Below are 14,990 nucleotides of genomic sequence, written 5' to 3' on the forward strand. Positions count from 1 at the left end.
GCCTGTTTGTAGTATGTTTCTCCGTGGTCTCTCCACTTGTTTGAAATTATAAAAGAAAAGTAGATACCTGAGAATTCAAACCACTTTCCAAAGACCACTCTCTTTGCTTTTGGGGACCCAAGTTGCTCTCAGATGACCCTTGTAGTACTAAGAAACATGCTAAGAACAAACAGAAGCCTATCACTCCAGAGACTGCTGACAAGCTATGCCCTGAGGGCCAGCATGTGTGGGGTGCTCTGCACTCAGGGAGCAATGCTGTTGCCCTGGAGCCTTTGAAGCCCACACCCCAGCTCTTCTGGCTCTGAGTGTCCCTCCAGAGCCCATTCTGCACAGTTTTGCCATTGGCATCATACTAAATGCAAAAACCAAACTGAAGGTGCACAATTAAAATTCAGTTCCACATTAGAGATAAATGCCATGCCCTGCCCTGACCATACCTGGTCTCTGTGGGGAATGAGGTCCATGAGCCCTTTCCCTCTCAGCTGGGTTTGGGTGCTGATTGGTCTTAAGTAATTATGTGTTGTCAGAAAAGTAGGGACTGTTAGGGTATTCCTTAACTGTTTTTTTTTTTTTTTTTTTTTTTCCCCTTAACTGTTTTGTTTCTTTTGTTATTACAAGTGTGTTTGTGCTGGTTCTGTAACAAGTAATTCTGTACTTGAATTGAGGAAGCTGCTTCCTGATTCTACCCTGTAGAATAATCTGGGTCTTTATAGGTTGTTTTTTCTTTTTTGGAGAGTGGTGGTGCACCCAAGGATGGCTTTTGGTTGTTAATTGATTAATCAGTGACCAGCCCTTGAGGGACAGAGTTGGTTGGCGCTTCCCTTCTGCTTTCTGGACCCTTCTGTTCTAGGGTCACTTGGTATAAGACTGTGACTGTCAAAGACCTTTGGTTGCCACTTGCTGACCTTTTTGGGGTCAATTTCCAGCTTCCTTCTTGCAAATGAAGAAAAGTATTATGCTTCTTGAAATGGGTTGAGTTCTTCATTAACATGTTTTGCTTGTTAGTCTTTGTCTAGCAGGCTTAGCTTAGACCTGCAGCTCACGAGTGTATTTTGTGATGTTCCTGGAATACAGCTAAAGGGGCTGGAGTAGGGGCAGGTGAGGAGTATGTTGGAAGACAAAGTCCACAGTGGGGCTGGAGGCCCACTGCTGCGAACCTGGGCGGGGGAGATAGTGGACAACCCTGGCAGTGGTCAGTTTAGTGCCCTTATTTTGTTTGCATGCAGGGAAGCAAGAGCAGCTGAGGGAGGTCCCCCACTAGGAGAGTTTACCGGAGAGTAAAGTGGAACGCAGAAAGTGTTTACCAAAGGCCCCAGGCTTAGTAGCAATTTCATTTGCAGGTGTTTTTGGCCTCAGTTTCCAATTTTTAAAGAATCTTTTCGACCTTCCCTGATGCTAATTTTTACAGATCCATTAGGGTTGAACCAATGCTTTATGTCTCAGTTTTTTGTATATTCATTTGTACCAGTTATCTATTGTTGCGTAATAAGATACCTCAAAACTAAGTGGCTTAAAACCACATGCATTGATTATCTCACAGTTTCTATGGGTCAGAAATTCAGGAGCAGCTTAGCTGGGTGGTTCTGCATAAGGGTCTCTCATGAGGTCACAGTTAGGATGTTGGCTGGGGCTGCGTCATCTGAAGGCTTGCCTGGGGTGGGAGGATCTTCTTCCAAGGTGCTGCACTCATATATTGCCTGCAGGAGGCCTCAGTTCCTCATCATGTGGCCCACTCCATGGGGCTCCTGGAGTGTCCTCACAACATAGAGGCTACCTTCCCCCAGAGCAGGTGAGCTAAGAGAGAGCAGGGCAGATGTCTTTTACGGAAGTCATATGCCACCGTTTCTGCACTGTATGTTGGCTACACCGGAAGCGCTGTTCAGTAGGGAGGCATGAGTACTAGGGGTTGAGGCTCGTGGGGCCATCCTAGTGGACGGCTACCTCAGCATTCTTCTCAGAAGTTTAAAAAGCGACTTGAAGCTCGTAAAAGATGCGTGAGGGGGCAGGTGGGATGAGAAAAGGGAGTGCAGTCTCTGAGGACTACATGGAGTCTTTGATTGTACGGGTAATATTTTAGTCAGCTGTGTGGGCTTGTGGGTATTTGGTTTTCCATGTTTTTCATATCTGAAATAAATAGTTTATTAAAAATGTAAAAGTAGTCACTGTTGAGTGCTCACCATATGTCAGACACATTGCCAGTATGTTATCGTGAAAAATTGTATTCAGTTGTCATAATGGCCTTTTGAGGTTGGCATAAATTATCCCTGTCTTTAACTGTCTAAACTGAGCTAGAAGATGTAAAGCCATTCTTTACATCTTCTACAGACACAGGTAGGAAGTAGAATTGGGACCTGACCCTAATTGTACATGCATGTTTGTGCACATGGGTGTGTGTTTAGAGCTTGTAACAGTTGTACAGTGCTGCTTCGTTATGAAACCCATAGACTTTAATGAGCAGCCATTGCTTTATTAACCTAAGATGATAATGAAGATACTTTCTCTGCCTCCCTGGTATACACAATATATGGTGAGGGGATGAAAAATGAACACATGACCCCCCCAGAAAGTGAGCACTATGGGGCAGTATAGTGGCTGCTGTTACTGTTTTATCTCCTGTCCTTAGCGCAGAGTAGTGCTTGAATGAATGAAAGCAACATTGCAGCTGAAACATAAAAGGATGCCTGGAAGCCAGCATGGTGGAGGAGAATGTTTCAGGGAGAGTGTGTGACCTGTGGAAGTGGTAAGAGATAGAGCCTGCTGTGTCCACAGCCTGCTGGGGACTGTCCATTGTGTAGCTTAAGTGCAGAGTTGCTGGGAGAGTGACGAAGTGGGAAGAGAATCGGCACCGGGTGAAGGGGGCCATGGAAGGCATTGCCAAGTGGCAGGGATCTACTAAGCTGTGGGCTGGGCTGTGGTCCCTCTGGTTGCAGGAAGGAGACCTTTTGGGCTGGAATGTCAGCAGGTGGATGGACAGCACCTAGAGCCACGAAACTGGTTGCTGAAACCGTTTCAGTCCGTGTGGAGGTGGGTGGATACAAGGATGTTCAGGAGTGGAGCTGGCCAGCCTGGCACAGATTTAGGTGCAAGAGGAAGGATGTCCTCAAGGGAAATTCAGGAGTCTTGTTTGATGAATCAGCCGTGAACGCTGTTACTATTCATTCTGATTGAGGACATTGTAGTCTGGGGTGGGTGAATGAGGAGGGCAGCAGGTCCACAAATGAATATACTAATCTTGAGGAATCTCCAGGTGGAGAGTTCTAGAAGGCAAGTGCCCTATGAATCTGAAGCTCTGCACAGAAACCTTTGAGACCCTTGATGCTTGAAGTGTTGGGGGCTGGTGAGCTCACTTCTAATGAAGGGTGGGGTGACAGGCAGGCAGGATAAAGCCCTACTGGAACAAGAGGGGAGGGTGTCCCAAGTTGACAGGAGGAAGGAGGCATGTGTGGGTCTGGAAATGCCCAGGCAGGAGTGAGGTGGGATTGGTGACAGTAAGAAACATGACGGCTCACGAAGGACACAGAGGAGAACACCCGGTGGAATGCTGGAGGTCCGAGTTGGGCTTCAAATTGCAGAAGGTGTCTTTCTGATGCGAGGACAGAGCAGGGCTGGGTGTTTGTGCGAGGTTTCGCTAACCCTCATCTGCAAAGGCATGTGCCCTGAGCTCTGAGGGTGGTCAGGAGTTGGTGGTGTGCCAGTGTCTAGCAGGGCCAAGGAGGACATGGTGAGGTGTAGGGGACACAGGAGGCTGTAAGAAGCTGTCTGTGGTAATCGCGTTGTGAGTAGGGGTTTGAGTTTTGGGCCAGAGGTTACCTATGTTGGCTGGGCAGGTGGTAGATCTAAGTGGTAGTGATAACCAGCCAGCATTAACCCGTTCATTCCTTACCACTGCCAGGTGAAGTGTTACCACCCCCGTGTCACAGAGGGGAGCAGATCAACACCTTCACTTACCCAGGTTCATAAAGCTACCAAGTGGAGGAGCCACTTTCGAACCTAGGGTCTGCTCCAAAGCATGCTGGCTAGTGCTCTGAATCGGTTGACAAACTTTTTGGAAGGGCATCAAGGACAATGAAATCTCTGTTGCAATTCCTCAACTTTGGGTTGTAGCGTGAAAACAGCCATAGAAAATATGTAAATGAATGCCTGAGACAGGTATAAAACTTTATTTATGGACTGATATTTGAATTTCCTATAATTTTTATGTGCTATGAAATATTCTTCTGATTTTTTTTCAGCCATTTAAAAATGTAAAATCAATTCTTATTTCACAGGCCGTACAAAAACAGGTGGTGGGTCAGATTTGGCCTGGAAGCCATAGTTTGTTGACCTCTGTGCCTCTGCTGTTGATTGCTCTCAAACTCGGGTGCACATTAGAAACCCATGGGAGGGCTGTCCCCGTGGCTTAGCGGTTAAGTGCGCACGCTCCGCTACTGGCGGCCTGGGTTCGGATCCCGGGCGTGTACTGACGCACCGCTTCTCCGGCTATGCTGAGGCCGCGTCCCACATACAGCAACTGGAAGAATGTGCAACTATGACATACAACTATCTACTGGGGCTTTGAGGGGGGAAAAAAAAGGAGGAAGATTGGCAATAGATGTTAGCTCAGAGCCAGTCTTTCTCAGCAAAAAGAGGAGGATTAGCATGGATGTTAGCTCAGAGCTGATCTTCCTCACAAAAAAAAAAAAGAAAGAAACCCATGGGAAACCTTTAAAGTACTGATGCCAGGCCCACTGGTTTGAATTGGTCTTGGGCGGGACCTGAGCACCATAGGTTTTTAAACTCCCTCGGTTATTACAGTGTGCAGCCAAGGCTGAGGACCTGCTAATGAGGCTTCACTGTGCCTGTGAATCACCTGGAGACCTTGTTAAAGTACAGGCTCCTGGTTGGCAGATCTGAAATAGGGCCTGAGAGTCTGCATTTGTAGCATGCTCCCAGAGTGCTGATGCTGGCAACCCCGATAGTGGCCAGAGGACCAAGGAAGCTCTCTGTCTTGCTGTGCAGAGTGATTGTCTCTGTGCTGGCCTGGGCTGTGACAGAGGTCGGGGGACGTTCCTTGGCATGCTACCTTTAGTCCTTCCGAGCGGGTACCTGAAAGATGGAGGGAGGGTGCTATGGCCAATGAGAAAACCAAGCCAAGACGTCACCTCCACGTTTAGAGGTGTTTCTGTAGGACTTTTCCTACTACTGATTTTTCAAGGATGCTTAGAAAATTGTAGCTTACTGATAATTTAGTGATTTTGGAAAAGTGTATTTTTTTCTCTTACCATTTATCATTTCCTGCATTTGCATAAATACAGTTGAGTTGTTTTTACCAGCGCTATGTTCATTTATGAGTTTTCAGTGAGTTATGCATCACTTAAGCATTATTTTTCTTTGAAGCTTTTACAGGACATAGTTCCATGATGTGGAAATAAAAATGCCACATGCTGAGTTCTAGAGCGCCGTGCATTGGATTTTGAGTTCTAGGTATTTGGCCTTCTTACCTCACCATTTTCTGTGTTCACAGGTTGTTGCTGAGCACCCAGACGCCTCGAGTGAGGAGATCGAAGAGTTGCTTGGCTCCCAGTGGAACATGCTCAATGAGAAACAGAAAGCGCGCTATAACACAAAGTTTGCCCTAGTGGCCTCTTCCCAGTCTGAAGAAGACTCTGGTAAACGTAAAGCTGTGCTAGTGTACTCTGCTTAGGTGTGATGTGTGTAGTGTAGCAGACTGAGCTCCGGTCTTGGGACTGTAGGGAAGCGTGTCCGCTCTCCCCAGCTCTGACCTGTGGTGCTTGTGCCAGCAACCAGAGTGCGTGTGGTCACAATAAAGCAACCTCTGCTGTCTGCATTTCCTCACTCGTTGTCATGAGAGCTGTTCCATGTGATCCTCTGTCTGGCCTGCGGGTCCCTCGCTCTTCTGCCCAAATGGAGTGGGCGCTCTAGCCTCTGCAGTCAATGGGGTGGTGTGAGGGAGGATGCCAGAAGGAAGGGAGCCCAGGTGGTCTCTAGGACTCCAGGCTTACGTGACATGGTAGGGTCAGACTTCAGGCCTGTGTTCCCCAGTGAGGTTGCTCTCCTGGCTGGGGCTACGCCTGCACCTCACGAGGGCTTCACCTTTGTGGGCCGGAGGCTCTGGACCTGGGGGCGCCATTCCTGGCCTGTTTTCTTGAGAGCTGGCAGGGTGAGGAGGGTGACTGTGGACTGACCTTAAATGTGAGTGTCTTCTGGTTCTTCTTAGCCTTCAGTTAAAAAAACAAAAAGTGCTACTTTGCTTTGGGTAATGGCAAGAGAAGGGAGACTTAACATTGTAAGCTTTGGAGAAAACATGTAACAACAGTCAGATTTGTCGTCTGTGCGTGCTTGGACACACATGTTGTGGAAAACTGACATTTTTAATGTAAAAATAAGTGTGACATATTTGGGTATCAATTTAAAATACAAAAAAATTCTGTATCTCTCAAGGTTCATCATTGAAGAGTTTTGGAGAGGCCAAACGTAAAGTGTTTCAAGACTCACCTAAAAGGAGACCGAGACCCAGAAGTAATTGCAATTTGCCTTGTGTGTACTAGCTCGTGCTTCTAGATCAGCGCTGTGTATATTTGACTGTAATTGCGCACGTACTATATAACCTTTCTCTTTTGTTCACAGATGTTTCCATCTTGATTTTAGGGCTTTCTTAGATCTCCATCAACTATCTAATTATATTAATACTGAGTTTTATTCAATTTCATCAGTGTTTGTTGCAAATACTGTGATTTAGAAGAGTGAGGATGTTTGGGATTTGTGTATATTCTTTAAAAGGCAAGAGTTCACCTGACTCTTCATTAGTACACTAAATCTAGAAAAGTGTCCCTTTTCAATGACTGGCGTATTTCAGAATGAGAAAGGTTTTCCTGAAGCCAGATTCAACTTACCTTTGAAGAGTAAGTGTGAATTTGATTGTCACATTTTGTCATTTTGGACTATCACTGAGTACTTAGTAGACAGGAGGAGGATAGGGGTCGATTTCTACCCTCAGTGGTGTCAGGTGTGTTCTTGTTCCTGGATGCCCTTTAACTCTCCCTTTCAGGGTCCCCAGTGCTTACAACCAAGATGATGGGCCATGTCTGTGGTGTCAGCTGTCCCGTCGTCTCAGTATTAGGAATTCAAACAGATGTCCATATTGCTTATTTCTGTTGGGAATTCAAACAGATGCCCATATTGCTTATTTCTGTAAGAAACGACTATTGTCTCCTTCTGGTACGGGGGAGGTCCTTATGTAAAGGACCATGACTTCACTTCACCTGTGGGAAGACGAGGCACTGGGTGACAGTTGCTGCCGGCAGGTGGCTGTAGCTTAGTGAACACATGCTGATGAGGAGCAAACCTGATTGAGGAGGTTCTGGCAAGTCAGACTGGCTGTGCCCTGTAGTGGTTATACTCGGGCAGTGGCTGAGCAGGTCTCACAGCCCACTGCTCTGCAGGCTTCTTCCTGGTATTCTCTTGCGGCTAGCCCGAGGTGCTGTGGCCAGGAATGGAGCTTAGTGAAGGCGGCTTGCTGGGCTGGCTCATGTCAGTTTGAGACTGGCAGCTGGTGAGGGCCAGTGCTCTGGCTGCTTGGCTCTTCTCTAGTAATATCAGGCCTCGACCTGAGGCAAGGCCTCACATGTCAGCCCTGGGCTGGGTGACCTGCACCTCCTCCCGAGGCACTGCTGGGCGCCATGGACCTGAGCACTCCTGGCCAGTGTGCTCTGTCCTACCAGGTAGTAAGGTTTGAGGATGACACTGTCCTCCCACAGGGTATTTGATGAACAGTCCAGGAATAAACCCTGAACCTCTCTGTAAAGCAGTTATGCAAATGGAAATACTGGATTTGTATTCAAAATAAACATTGGCATGTTCAAATTAATCATCTCTCTAGAATTTGCACTCTTATCTTACGTCTTATTTTTCTAGGTCAGTGCTGTATGGACACCTTAAGTCTTGGATTAGTTGATATTCCTGGGAACACCTAATACATGGCACAGTGAAGCAAACATGTAGAAAGCCCTTAATTTGGAGATACAAATGTAGTATTTCTACTTAAGATGCTTCTTTAAGGAAATGTCTAAAAAGTAGCAAGTTGTATGTTTTTTTAAAGTTCAACTTAAATTCCACTAGTCTTTGAATATTAGTAAGTAAAGGATTTTTGAAAAATACTGGTCATATTTAAATTTAGTGCTATTATACATTAAAATATAATTATGAAAAATACCAACATAATAACCTCTAGATTAAATAAAGATTCTCCAGTATTTGATGTTATAGGAAGTGGTCCCCTGCAGTTTGCAAAATGCAGAGAGATTTGATCTGTAATACCTATGCCCTGGAAATCAACAGGATTACAGGAAAACCATCATGGGCTGGATTTGCACATTGAATGCCCTGGGTAGGTGCTCAGTGCTTTGGAGGGCGGCTTGTAGAGTGTTTTTCATGTAAGTTTCCCCCATCCCCATTCCAAGGTAACTTAAATGGGAAAAAAAGAAACCACACAAAGAGGACACAGGACCCTACAGAGGACGTTGAAGTTGAGGATGCACCCAGGAAAAGACTCAGGACCGACAAGCAGGGTCTTCGGAAGGTAATTGCGCCCGGGTTTGCCTGGCTGGAGGGACATGTGCTACGTGACTCTAATGGCCGTGTTTCCCTAATGGATGCAGACAGGATGCAGGAGGCACTCTTCTCGGTTCTCCCCGGGTGGTGCTCAGTGGGTATTGTTCTAGATGTAGTAGTGCTGGCTTTTCTCTGGAACCCCTTTGCGAAGGCCACTGAAGAGAGCCAGTTCTTAGCTGCCAGAGACTTGAACACAAACTTCTGATACGTGGCTGTCAAAGAAAAACATCCAAACACTTTGATTAATACTTGATGTTTAGATTCAACAAAATTGTATGCTAAAAAAGACTCTTGTCTCTAGGGCTCATTATTCAATGTGTAAATAATGAGTTGTCATGAAAGCATCAAAATCTATTAGAGATATAGGCTATACTTTAGTGAAAAGTTAAAAAAAAATCCATTAAAGGCATTGAAAATAGATTTTATGCACTCATTCAATTTATTAGTAATTCACGTTATTGTTTACATAATGGGAATACTAAGAAGGCTGTGTAGGCCTGTTTATATAAAGGCAGTCCCAGAGCCTTTAGAGTTCTAGCATATTCCAGCATGCGTCAAGGGGCCGAGTTTGCCTGGTACCTGGAGGAGAGTGAAACTGACCAAGGTCCGTATATCCAAAGGAACAGTGGATTGTTCTGTCTAGCATGCGGCACTCATGCATGTAGAGGATGTGAGCCCTTTCTAGTGTGTTTAATGATGATGCAATTCCACTTCTTTAAACCGTCTCAGACATCCAGTTAACTTCTTCATGAACTGAGAGTTTACACAGACTTTGTATCTTATGTTTGAGTTTATATTTATTTAATAGTTCTGACAGAGTAGTTGTACTCTGATTTATGATTTTGAGTAAAGCTTCATACTGTCTTTTACTGATCTGAATTAAGTAGTTGCTCTTTTTATTATTTTGAAGAATGGAAAATAAATCTCACATATCGCTAAAGTGTAAATATGTGGCCACCATATTATCTGTCTTATTTCCTCAAAGCCATATTTGCAGTTGAGGGGAGCAGGCCTGGCCCTGCCCCATTTTCCTGACCAACAAAGCATTCTTCTAGGGCACCTGTCAGGTGAAGTTGTTAGTGATCAAGTGGCTAGCAGTGAGCTAGGTAAAATTCACTTTGAGTCACTAATGTTTGCAGTTATCTGGAAGCACATCCTCAATATCTCCTCTGGCCTCCTACTATTAAAGCAATCCTTTACTGGTAATCATACTGACATTGGTTGCTTTGAAATACTTGTATAGACGATTTACCTAAAAAAAAATGTGTGGCCATAGACACTTGAAACATCAAAGTTCACATTAAGTGGCTGGGTAAAAATGTTTTATTAACAGCTCAGGAAATAGCACGTGATAAAAAGAGTAGTGGTATCTGCTCTGGTTTGGGTTTTATAAACCTGAGTAAGCCATATCGTGTATAATTCCTAATATGCCTTGAGCACTTTGATGTGCCAGGTATTATTCCAGGTGCTATGCATCTGTTACCTTGTCCACAGATTGCCCCCACTGGAATCCTGTTCCACCTGCCCTGTCCTGGGCAGGTGCGGGCATGGGGTTTGAGTGCCGGAACTTGGCCTCCTGGGGTGGCAGACTGAATGAGGTAGTACTGCCGCAGTGGTATTGAGAGAGATTATTTTCAACTACATTATTCAAATTCTGAGCACTAGACAAAATGTTCATGATCCCTTCTCTTTTTTTTGCTATTTTTCTCAGTTGTGAAATGTGCTTTATTGATGGTCTTTGAGAGGTTTACCTGGAGCTTGTCTCAGAATTGGAAATCCTTAGTATAGTGAGTTAGAATGGTGATGTTGGCATTGACTTAATGAGGCTCCACCTTAAGTTAACTGGGCAAGCTCTAGAGTAGAAGGATTAGTTTCCTCTAATTCACACTCCACTTGGAATTCAGAGGAAAGTTTGGGTAGCATATTGAATGTTACTCATTTGAGGTATTTCAGCACTGTGACTTGTTAAGTCAGGTTTGGCATGGCCCTGCTAGCCCTCCCTCCCAACAGATGTTAGAGCAGGGTCCAGAGTGGGCAGGGGAGAATGGGTTGCAATTGTGGAAGACAGGTAAGGTCAGGCAGCCGCTGATGACCTGTGTGGGACACATTTCCAAAGGAAGAAGTTTCTGTCGCACAACTTTTCAGTAACCTGTGTTAGTTCACATCAAGAGATTTTTTTTCCTTTTTCCTTCGTTCTCCTTTTTCTTTTTTTTTTAATAACAGAGAGAGACGATCACTGACAAAACGGCCCGAACAAGCTCTTGCAAGGCCATAGAGGCAGCCTCTTCGTTGAAGAGCCAGGCAGGTAATGTGGTCTGTGCTCCTTCCTTGTCAGCTCCTTCCAGGTGCCCTGGGCTGGGCTTGGGGGTGAACAGGAAAGCCTGGGCCTGTCCTCACAGAGTCTCTCTCCGGTGGGGCCGAGAGTGTAACGAGGAGGCTGGGCTGGGATCCAGAGAGCCCTCAGAGGAATCGACAGTTACGCTAGAACCTAAAGGATCAGGTGGAAAGGAGGTGCTCATGCAATTAAAAAATAAACTGCTTAATTATGAGTTGTTTTGATGATTCAGCTAAATTTTATTAAAGATACTTTTCTACTGATTTCTACTTGGCTTTATTGTTTTCAGTTTAAAATTATACTAGAGGGCCGGCCCCATGGCTTAGTGGTTAAGTGAGTGCGCTCTGCTGCTGGCGGCCCAGGTTTGGATCCCGGGCGCACACCGACGCACTGCTTCTCCAGCCATGCTGAGGCCGCGTCCCACATACAGCAACTAGAAGGACGTGCAACTATGACATACAACTATCTGCTGGGGCTTTGGGGGAAAAAATAAATAAATAAAATTATTTAAAAAAAAAATTATACTAGAGAAGTGATTTAAATCAGAACTGTCCAGGTTTCTTACTTGATGGTGCCAGTTGTTGCTATAAATTCCACCACTTTTCAGTATCTGATTCTTTGTGTATATTAGCTAAAAGTAAAAGTAACGACTGGTTATTTCTATTTCACATGTTGAAGGAACTAGCTCAAAATGTTTGTGAAAAATAACTGTCAAAACAGTGAAGAGGGGAGTCAGGCTACCTTTTACCTTTTCATTAATTACCTATTTGATGTATCTGTCTAGTAGTTTATTAAAGAAAGCTTACCATCTCCAACTCTTAATGAGAAAGGAAACAAAGTTCAGGGGAGAAAGAGTAAGTGAAGATTACAAATAGCTCTGTTTTCATTGAGGTGCTGTACTGGTTTTTAAAAATCAATTAAACAGACTTAAAAAAACAAGACATTTGTAAGCAATTTGAACACTGAGTGTATATTTGATGATATAAAGGGATTGTTACTTTTAAGTATGATAATAGTATTATGGTTATATTTAAAACCTTATGTTTTAGAGATATGTACTGAAATTTTTATGGGTGAAATGATAGGTTTGGGATTTGCTACAGAAGAGCCCAGCAGGGGGACAGGGAACCAGGTGTGGATGGAGCTGTGTTGGCCCTAGGTTCATGGTTTTGGGGGCCAGGCAGGGGGACATTGGAGTTCATTATACAGTTTGTCTGACTTTGTTTACATTCAGATTTTTCCACCACAAAGAGCTAAGCCCTTAGTATGACAAAGCTTCCCAGGAGATTCATCTTTAGAACTTCATTTGCTAGAGGAGTAATTTTAAAGCAGTGAAGAGATTGAGAGTTTAAGATTTCAAACTTTACTTTATAAACCAAAATTATTTTACAGCAACGAAACATCTGTCTGATGCATGCAAACCACTGAAGAAGCGAAATCGGGCTTCTGCAGCAGCGTCTTCAACTCTTGCGTTTAGCAAAAGTTCATCTCCTTCTGCATCCTTAACTGAGAATGAGGTAAAATAATAATAATGATAATGATAACCATGGCATTCATATGAAGGCCACTTAGTTACCCACGTTGAAGTGTGAGTAAAAGTCAGACTTAACAAGCATAACATTGGTGTTCTCCACAAATGTAGGTGGGTTTTAGGGTCTCTAAACTATGTAAAAGTCATGAAGTGGAAAAGATCACTATTTTAGTCTATGTGAGGACTTCAAATATAAATACACACACATGCACACAGTGTATGTATAAGTGTACGTGGATATACTTTAGTATTGATGCATTTAATTGTTCTTGAAATCTGTCTTAAAAATGTTGTGTTCTATTTAGTCCTCACATTGTAATATTTCACATGAAACTAAGTCCTCTTTGGTCCTCATACGACACACTGTGTCATTTGAGCTGACTCCGGTCATTGTGCACTCACCCTAGGTGGAATGAAGGGTGGCTATACCGGAATCCTGTGGCTTTTGGACCTAGGCTCACGGAGGAATCTCCTTATGTGTTCCATAGCTTTGGGTCCATGGCTTTGATCCTTTAAATTCTGGCATATTCTTAGATACTTGAGTGTTGAGGTGAGTCAGAACTACCATGGTAATATGACTCCTATTTTCTGGACTTGTAAAATATATGCTAGCAAAATAATAGCTATTTGAGGCTATTACCATCATTGTGTCAAGACATCTAGACTTTATCATCAAATCTAAAGTCTTGGCCATTACTAAAAACAAAACAAACAACAGCCTCAGAATGCAGGTAGGACACTTTTTTGTCCAGAGGGAATTTTGGATTCCCAACTTTAGTGACTGCCCAAGGAGCTTATTTTCAAGTTTTGATATCTAGTTTATTTTCTTCCCTGTGATTCTCTTGTTCTCATTGTCGACATAAGTCCTGTTTTTAGAATATTTATGAGGAGATGCTAACCTTGGGTTTTTTTTGCAACAGGGTAGTAAGGCAGGGAGTGGATAGACCCCTCACCCTGTTGGGTCGGCAGGTGGCACTTCTGACCTGGTCTCTGCCATGGTCCCTGGTGGGGACTGGGCATTCTCCTGCTCTTTCTCAGCCTCAGTTGCTTCCTCCTATTAGATAAGAGATGGGCCTTCCAGTGTGAGGTGTCTTCCCTCGCTGAAGCCCAGGGCCCTGGGCAGTCTGATGATGTGCGGAGAGCTCTGCAGCTCGCTGCTCAGAATCCAGAGTGATCGTGCAAATACAGAGCCCTCCTCTCTGTAGGGTTTTCTTCAGGGACTTGAGCCAGCTCAGTAGTGGTGAGGAGCTGCTCCCATGTGCGGGACTGGGGCTTTCTTATAGTTTGGTATGCAGAGGTAACTAAACATTTCTTACATTTGGGCACATCCAAGAAAATGCAGTAAGAATTCTTCACTGAACTTCTAGGAGCTTATTGAAACATGAAAAAGCAAATTCTATTACAAAATATTTTTCCTTTTTCTCTTGTCCAAGTTCAGATTAGTATCCTAAAAAATTAAATGAAAGGTAGTCTGCAATTCTAAAGAAAAAGAATACTAAAAACGTTTCAATTCCCTAGACCCTTTCACTTAAGTTGGCTTTTTTGTTTAAAAAAAATTTTAATGCGTTTTTCTTGCATTATATTTTAGTCCACTTATTTGGTTGAGTTTTTACTTATACCGTTGTAAGATACAATTGAAAGAAAAACCCTGAGGCTGCCGAAATCTTGTCTGTTGTTCCTGATCCTAAGTCAGTGTATGTTAAAGGCTTGGATTTAGAGTAGCACCCACAGGGCAAGGTGGAGATGAAGACACACTGGGTAGACGTGCCTAAGAGCCTGACACTCACTTTGACCAGGGTGAGTTGAGTCTTCCTGGCCTAGACATTTGATCTGAACTTAGGAAGACTTAGATGAAGCATTTTATAATCATTAGACTTAATTGATTTTTAATTCTTTAGAACTTCAGAGGTGGATAGATTATTAAATACATTTATATTATATATTAAATACATTAAAATCATACACCTTCCTGCATTTTGAAGGTGATAGATCCCATAGTGTGCATCCTGTTCCTTATAAAAAACATTACTAGGCCTTGTCCATTAGGCCACTTTTGTGTGGCTTATATAAATCTTCCATTAGAGTTCATTTTTTACAGAATTATACTGTTCATTAAAACCACTTTAGGTGAACAAAACGGCTTATCTATTATGTAGTAACTATGGAACTACAGTACGCGTTTACAATGTATACCATGCTGAGTGCCCTTCAGCATGTGAGGTAAAGTGTAGTGTTATAAAAATCATCCTGTAAACTGCTGAGTTTGGTTCTGATGGGAGTTAGGCAACCATGGGAGTTGCTCTTTGGGGGTTCAGACTGGCCTCTAATTCGACATGCCCTTTGCATGTTTGTATTGCCTTCTTTCATTACCCTTGATTGAAATAAGGAATTTTCACTGGGTTGGTATTTCAAAACATTTTAGATCATGTTGTTTAAATTCTTCTCAAAAAAAGTATATGTTATAAATAAAATTTATATTAGTATAATTATTACATAGTACTGCATCACCCTAAT

The 14,990-nt window shown here is 43.6% G+C and overlaps 1 protein-coding gene across 10 annotated transcripts in view; it reads left to right on the forward strand.

Annotated features, from left to right (window-relative positions):
- Positions 1–14,990, forward strand: part of NSD2 (nuclear receptor binding SET domain protein 2) — an 88,995-nt gene that overhangs the window by 40,370 nt on the left and 33,635 nt on the right. For 6 of the 10 annotated variants that reach the window (XM_087434796.1, XM_087434803.1, XM_087434797.1 and 3 more), the window contains 5 exons: positions 5,504–5,648; positions 6,442–6,537; positions 8,460–8,578; positions 10,834–10,915; positions 12,338–12,462. In XM_087434796.1, coding sequence (XP_087290922.1) covers positions 5,504–5,648; positions 6,442–6,537; positions 8,460–8,578; positions 10,834–10,915; positions 12,338–12,462 — 567 coding nt within the window. The remainder of the gene's footprint in view (positions 1–5,503; positions 5,649–6,441; positions 6,538–8,459; positions 8,579–10,833; positions 10,916–12,337; positions 12,463–14,990) is intronic. The other 4 variants (XM_087434802.1, XM_087434804.1, XM_087434805.1 and 1 more) reach the window with 2 other exon arrangements.

The sequence above is a fragment of the Ceratotherium simum genome, chromosome 8 (assembly GCF_057802395.1).
Source record: "Ceratotherium simum simum isolate JZ-2026a chromosome 8, ASM5780239v1, whole genome shotgun sequence".
Taxonomy (NCBI): Eukaryota; Metazoa; Chordata; class Mammalia; order Perissodactyla; family Rhinocerotidae; genus Ceratotherium; species Ceratotherium simum.